The following is a 7,964-nucleotide window of genomic DNA, read 5'->3' as shown; positions in this document are numbered from 1 at the left end:
CTATTCTGTTCTACTATGCTACACTATATTCTGTTCTGCTATACTACACTATATTCTGTTCTGCTATGCTACACTATATTCTATTCTGTTCTGCTATGCTACACTATGTTCTATTCTATTCTGTTCTGCTATACTACACTATATTCTGTTCTACTATGCTACACTATATTCTGTTATGTTCTACTATACTACACTATATTCTGTTATGTTCTACTATACTACACTATGTTCTGTTATATTATATTCTGCTATGCTACACTATATTCTGTTATATTATGTTCTACTATACTACACTATATTCTATTCTGTTCTGCTATACTACACTATATTCTGTTATATTATATTCTACTATACTACACTATATTCTATTCTATTATGTTCTACTATACTACACTATGTTCTATTCTGTTCTGCTATACTACACTATATTCTATTATATTATGTTCTACTATACTACACTATATTCTATTATATTATGTTCTACTATACTACACTATATTCTATTCTCTATTCTACTATACTACACTATATTCTATTCTATTCTACTATACTACACTATATTCTATTCTATTCTACTATACCACACTATATCTATTCTATTCTATTCTACTATACCACACCATATTCTATTCTATTCACTATACTACACTATATTCTATTCTACTATACTACACCATATTCTATTCTATTCTACTATACTACACTATATTCTATTCTATCTCTACTATACTACACTATATTCTATCTACTATACCACTATATTCTATTCTATTCTACTATACCACACTATATCTATTCTATTCTACTATACTACTATATTCTATTCTGTTCTATTCTACTATACACTATATTCTATTCTACTATACTATATTCTATTCTATTCTACCATACTACACTATACTATATTCTATTCTACTATACTACACCATATTCTATTCTATTCTATTCTACTATACTACACTATATTCTATTCTACTATACTACACTATATTCTATTCTACTATACTACACTATATTCTATTCTATTCTACTATACTACACTATATTCTATTCTATTCTACTATACTACACTATATTCTATTCTACTATACTACACCATATTCTATTCTATTCTACTATACCACACTATATTCTATTCTACTATACCACACTATATTCTATTCTATTCTACTATACCACACTATATTCTATTCTATTCTACTATACTACACTATATTCTATTCTACTATACTACACTATATTCTATTCTATTCTACTATACTACACTATATTCTATTCTACTATACTACACTATATTCTATTCTATTCTACTATACTACACTATACTATATTCTATTCTATTTAGTATTCAATTTTATTCTACTATACTACACTATACTATATTCTATTCTACTATACTATATTCTATTCTACTATTTAGTATTCAATTATATTCTACTACACTACACTATACTATATTCTATTCTACTATTTAGTATTCAATTATATTCTACTACACTACACTATACTATATTCTATTCTATTCTATGTTACTAAACTATACCACACTATACTGAAATATACTCAATATAGTAAATTTTTTCTATAGGGTTGAGTTCAGAACTCTCACACACACACACACACACAAACATTATATAAAAACACACCACTTTTATAACAATACTGTAAAATGTTTTTATTATTTAAAGAATATAAATCTACAAAGAGAACAGGATATTGATTGGTCACAAATAGTTACGTAATAAAACGCTGGTATAAAAGGAAAAGGCTGTTGTTATATAAAATTCAGTAACGCTGTATATAAAACGGATTTCCAGACACAAGCCATCGACGTCTCTACGCTACAGGAAATCACTTGCACAGGTCATATGAGTAATACGTCATAACATCCGTACAGATTTATATATAAAACACACATAAATCGTATTAAAAAAATAATCACAGGATTAACCTCCATTTGTTGGTTTTTTGTTGTTTTTACAGACGTACGCTGTGATGACGAATGTAAAAAGTGATATTTGGGAAAAAGTGATGGATTGCACTTTTTTGTGGCTGTTAGGTTTTCTAAATGAAATAAACTCATGTAGCACCGACTTTGATAGGAAATGTACTATAAGCTTTGTTTATTGTGTGTGTGTGTGTGTGTGTGTGTGTGTGTGTGTGTGTGTGGACATTACATAGTCCGTCACCGATGTAACCGGTCCCTTTAGCAGCTCAGGGGCAGTGTGGTGGTGTTCGAGCCCCCCAGTTGCCCCAGTGCCATGACCAAGATGTCCTTTTTTTCTTTATAAAAGCGTAACTCTCGCCCAGCGAGTCGCGCCTCCTCCAGCTCTCGCTCGGTGGCCGCCAGCTCTCGCGCCACGCTGCCTGACACGCCGTGCTCACGGTTCACCCAATCCGCCGCCATCTGCGTCCTCATATCATCGTCCAGAGCGCGGTGAGAGTAATGAGCCAACACCTCCTGCATACACACACCCACAGCAACTCACTTGTATGGAGGGGCGGGGCTATGTTGTGATGTCATAATCCACACTTTTGATCAATGGAAATTAAACACTCATGGCTTTTTGTTTTGTAGAAACATTTGTCTTTTTTATGCTGGTGTACCGTGTCTTAACGGTTCTCATTTTATTACTATTTCAGTAGTAGAATTATTGTGGAGTCTGGTGTAAGCCCACACCACTCCTACAACCACCCCCCCCCCATGGCCCTGCTCACCAGCCACTAAACCGAGAGTAACGATACTCTATATTAGGGGTGACCCGAGTAGTCGAAGATTCGATGCTTCGATAGGAGGAGATACGACTAATGATCTCACAGTCGAATCACCACAGAGGTGTTTCGAGGATCGTACCATTTTGATTATATGGGGGTGCTCAATGTCTGATTTTACATAGAACTACTGGTTTTCTCCCAATAAGTTAATATTCATCCTGTTATGATATGTTCTCACTCATTTCTTGAGACTTTGGTTCATTCTGAACACTTTCTATATGCTGAGTGTGTGTGTGTGTGTGTGTGTGTGTGTGTGTGTGTGTGTGTTAGACATAACGAATCCCAGACCTGGCGAGAGCACTGTCTCTCTCTCATGGCTTTCAGACTTCCGTTCCAGTGCAGCAGCTGGAAAACCGTCATCAGCTCCTGGAGAACATGAACACAACGTAAAAAATCACACACTGATGTAGAGCAGCATCACACCCCAGTGCAGGAAACACACACTCCTCACACATCTCACACTTTTCTCACATCTCTCACCTATCACCACTGGGGTCACGTAGCAGAACCAAATCCCTTCTCAGGACTAGACATGTGAATAAAAGAGATTTAAGGAGAGAAGTGTTACCTGGAACTCCAGCATGGATTTGCCCTTGTTAGACTCCAGCATGAAGCGGAACGCTCCGATTCCCGTGTTGGGGTTATCCGCTTCCTCTCTGTTTCCCTGGAAACATTCAAACACTCGCTGAAATCTGATTACGTTACATAAAAATCACTCAAACAGGATACAGACAAATACGACCTCACGTGAGACGAACATAAAACATTTAACACTTGCAGAAGTGGGCGTGGCCTAAACCAGTTTATTGTTGTTGTTTTATTCACCTAACCCCACTTTCATTTAATTTAATACAATTTGATTTGTATTGCGCTTTTAACAATAGAAAAACTCCCTGAGATGCAGAAGGAAGAAACCTTGAGAGGAACCAGACTCAAGAGTGAACCTCATCCTCATCTGGGTTCCACCGAATGTCTATTTATTACAGATAAACGATGTTGAGGTGCAGTGATGGAGATCAGAGCAAACTGTAGTCCTGAGTCAGTGTAGCAGACTGTTGATATTAACTACAGTCCAAATCCTCAAAGCTCCCGTCTCCATGCAGTTATTACTTTACAGTTATTATTTTAGTTTGGACTTGACTGTGATTTCTTCCAAAGTATTTAGATGATTATATCTCCAAAAACCACCAAATCTGATCAACGCCAACTGTACACAATTTTTTTAATCTAATATCCAATCCAAACATACGAGTAAACCAATAATTGGTAAATAAAAAAAACAATAGAATGAATAGAAAGAATAGAACGTAGAAACCATACCTAATGTTTATCTAGTGTTCATCTGGAAACTGAGGAGACCAGTTGCTGAAGTTTTGGGAGAAGATGTGTGTGATACAGGATTCTAGCTGCTCAACAGTTCTGGGTTTTCTTCGTTGTATTTTTTGTTTCATGATGTGCCAAATGTTTTTATATGGTTAAAGGTCTAGACTGCAGGCAGGTCAGATCAGCACCCGGACTCTTCTACTACAACGTTACGCTATTGTAATAGATGCGGTATGCAGTTAGCATTGTCTTGCTCAAATATGCGAGAGCTTCCCTGAAAAAGACGTTGCTGCCCATTCTACAGGCACTTCTGCACCACCATACCATCAGAGATGGAGCTTTTTGAACTGAGTGCTGATAACAAGCCAGATGGTCTCTCTGATCTGTAGTCAAGAGCACACAGTGTCCATGGTTTCCAAAAATAAATTACAATTTCACTTTGTCTGACCACAGAAGAGTTTTCCACATTGCTACATTTTAAATGAGTTTTGGCCCAGAGAGGATGGTGGTGTTTCTGGATCATGTTCACGCATGCCTTCTTCTTTGCATGATAGAGATTTAACCTGCATTTATGGATGACGTGCAAACTGTGTTCACAAACAAACATTTTCTGTAGGTGTTAATGAAGTGATTTCCATTACAGAATCAAGACTGTTTTAAAGACAGTGCTGCCTGAGGGCCCAAAGATCACTGTCCAATATAGATTTTCACCATTGTCCCTTGTGCACAGATTTCTTCAGATTCTTTAAAACTTTTGATGATATGATCTGAAAATTGGCGTATTGGTGGGCAGGGTGGATTGGTGGGCAGGGTGGATTGGCGGGTTCCTTCCTTCATTCTTTCTTTCTTTCTTTCTTTCTTTTTTTTTTTCTTCATTTCTTTCTTTCCTTTTCATGCGAGTTCAGTGTTTGAGCCGCATGAAAAAACTAAACCACTCAAAACGAGTGAAAAGCATGAAAAGTGAGCTGATGATTGTGATGATAATGTGTTCACTCGTGTTCACTCGTGTTCACTCGTGTTCAGTCCCCCTGAGTGTGTGTTGGTGTCTATAAACTCACGTTGAAGGAGGCCAGAGCTTCACACACGCTCTTCTCGATGAACTCGTCTGTGATCCTGCGTGACGGATGCTCGTTAAACACAGAGTTCATTAGTGCTATTTTGGCTGCACTGCGTCTCGCTTCAGCTTTCGTCGGACAAAACTGGGAACAGAACACGATAAGAGAAGCTCCAGCTGAGATGAAATCATCCTCATAAACATCAACATTATTATAATTATAATCATCTCATTTTTCATGCTGCAGCATCTCTTCTTAAGCCCCGCCCCTCAAAAAAACTAAAAGAAACCAGACGTGGTACCTGAAAGCTCCCGAAGCAGCTGCCCCCAGGGAGACTGACGTAGCAGACATATGGAGGACTGTTAGAAGGAACCATCTCATACACCACCAGCGCTCCGTTCTTCAGCTCGGCTCCTCGAGATTGTTTCATCTGCCAGAACTCCTGCAGAGCCTCCACCACGTTCACTGAGAACCAACCAGGAGACACAGAGAGAGAATAGAAATGCAATTACAGTCATAAAGTAAGTGTGTGTGTGTGTGTGTGTGTGTGTGTGTGTGTGTGTGTAGGAACTGATGTTTATACAGTTATTATAGTGCTTATAGAGGTAGCACAGTTATAATAGCCCTCGTATGATAATTTAAAAACTTGCAGAGGTATTAGAGTGCTCATAGACATATTATTGTGCTCATGGAGGTATTTTAGTGCTCATAGAGTAATTATAGTGCTCTTAGAGGTATTATAGTGCTCATAGAGTAATTTTATTGCTTACAGAGGTATTATAGTGCTCATAGATAAATAGTGCTCATAAAGTGATTATAGTGTTCATAGAGATATAGTGCTTATAATGGAATTATAGTGCTCATAGATTTATTATAGTGCCCATAGAGGTATTATAGTACTAACAGAGTTATTATCGTGCTCATGCAGGTATTACAGCGATCATAGAGTGATTATAGTGCTCATAGAGATATAGTGCTCATAGAGGTATTATAGTGCTCATAGAGGTATTATAGTGCTAATAGATTTATTATAGTGCTCATGGAGATATTATAGCACTCCTATATTTATTATAGTGCTCAAAGAGTTATTATAATATAATAATCATGTTTATTATAAAGTTATTATAATGCTTAAAGGGGTAATACAGTGCTCATATAGTTATTATAGTCCTGGTGAATGTATTATAGTGCTCTTGAGGTTTTATGCACATAGTGGTATTTTAGTGGTCATAAGGTTATTATAACATTTACAGAGTTATTATAGTGCTCATTATAATATCATTATAAGGTTTATCATAGAGTTATTATAATGCTTACAGTTGTATTATAGTGCTAGAGTTATTATTGTACCCATATAGTTATTATAATGCTTATAGTTATAATAGTGCTTCTAAAGTTATTATGGTGCTTATACAGTTATTATGGTGCTTATAGAGTAATTATAATGCTTATAGAGTTATTATGGTGCTTATAGAGTTATTATGGTGCTTATAGAGTAATTATAATGCTTATAGAGTTATTATGGTGCTTATAGAGTTATTATGGTGCTTATAGAGTTATTATAGTGCTTATAGAGTAATTATAGTGCTTATAGAGTTATTATAGTGCTTATAGAGTTATTATAGTGCTTATACAGTTATTATGGTGCTTATAGAGTAATTATAATGCTTATAGAGTTATTATAGTGCTTATAGAGTAATTATAGTGCTTATAGAGTTATTATAGTGCTTATAGAGTTATTATAGTGCTTATATAGTTATTATAGTGCTTATAGAGTTATTATAGTGCTTAGAGTTATTATAGTCCCCATAGATGTAAATAGTTCTCATACAGATATTATATTGCCCATAGTGTTATTAGTTGCAGTGTTATTAATGTTCGTAGGTATAGTGCGTTATAAGGCGTCGTACCCCTGCCGTATCCCTGCGTGTGCTTGGCGAAGCTCCGCACCACCGCGTCTACCGCCTCCCGCAGCACGGCGGGGTTTGTGGCCGCCTCCGGAGCTCCGAGTCCGGCGTGGCTCATGAATCCGGCGCTGAGGCTGTGGAGCGGAGGGAGCGGCGGCGGAGGCCCGGAGCTGGCCACGGTTCCGGTTCCGGTGACTCCGGGCCTGAGCGCGGCTCTCAGTGTGGATCCGTATCCCACCCCGGGCTGGAGGCGCTGCTGATGGCGGAGAGAGTCCATTGTCTCCAAACAGCGACTCGCTATAATCCTTCAAAGCGCCTCTATTCCGAGTCTATAACTGGACACGGTCTCTCTCTCTATCTCTCTCTCTCTCTCTCACACACACACACAAACACATACAGACACACACATACACACACACACCTTTACCCTTTGATCTGTATTACACAAACACAACAAAGTCGCAACTTTTCCCTTTGATGTGCCCCGCTGTTACCCCGAGATTAATAATCCTCTTGCTCCCTGAGTCCCGTTATTGCATTGGTACCAAACACCACCCCAACCCACACCAAGTGCACTGGGTAGGCAGTAGGGCTTCTGATTTCACCCCCTACTTAGTGCACTTATGCAGGAGCTTCTGCAGCATTGGGGATGAAACCTGAGCAGGATCTCTTTCCGGTTTTGGAGAAGAAATCGTGTGGAAGCATGTTTTCAGGATTAAGGTTTGGGAAAATGACGTGGGGGTAAAAAGAGTGGGGTAGAAAAATCAATATAAATGTGAAGGGTAACGAAAGTGTACAGAGTGAAAAGGGGGCAGAAAAGGGTATAGAAATGATAAATGCAAATGATTGATATACATCACACACACATAATGTATTTCCTCTAATATAAGACTCAACATTTATT

At 37.7% G+C, this 7,964-nt stretch overlaps 1 protein-coding gene across 1 annotated transcript; it reads right to left on the bottom strand.

Moving 5' to 3' along the window:
- Nucleotides 1-1,660: 1,660 nt before the first annotated feature.
- On the bottom strand, nucleotides 1,661-7,625 carry lix1l (limb and CNS expressed 1 like). Its single transcript, XM_046835598.1, has 6 exons — nucleotides 7,064-7,625; nucleotides 5,455-5,618; nucleotides 5,157-5,297; nucleotides 3,344-3,439; nucleotides 3,064-3,141; nucleotides 1,661-2,461 (listed from the first exon to the last, which is right to left on the bottom strand). Exons 1-6 carry the CDS (start codon nucleotides 7,335-7,337, stop codon nucleotides 2,207-2,209), a joined length of 1,008 nt encoding a protein of 335 aa, XP_046691554.1. The 5' UTR covers nucleotides 7,338-7,625; the 3' UTR covers nucleotides 1,661-2,206.
- Between the last annotated feature and the right edge of the window lie 339 nt (nucleotides 7,626-7,964).

This window comes from Silurus meridionalis, chromosome 22 (assembly GCF_014805685.1).
Source record: "Silurus meridionalis isolate SWU-2019-XX chromosome 22, ASM1480568v1, whole genome shotgun sequence".
Classification (NCBI taxonomy): Eukaryota; Metazoa; Chordata; class Actinopteri; order Siluriformes; family Siluridae; genus Silurus; species Silurus meridionalis.
Note: the sequence above shows the minus strand (reverse complement) of the source record. Positions and strands in the feature narration are given on the sequence as shown.

Coding starts and splice junctions, on each gene's coding strand:
- lix1l (XM_046835598.1), bottom strand. CDS start 7,337: ATGGACTCTCTCCGCCATCAGCAGCGCCTCCAGCCCGGGGTGGGATAC. Junction 5,298..5,454: donor GCTGCTTCGGGAGCTTTCAG/GTACCACGTCTG, acceptor TTCTGTTCCCAG/TTTTGTCCGACGAAAGCTGA. Junction 2,462..3,063: donor AGAGACAGTGCTCTCGCCAG/GTCTGGGATTCG, acceptor GTGTGTATGCAG/GAGGTGTTGGCTCATTACTC.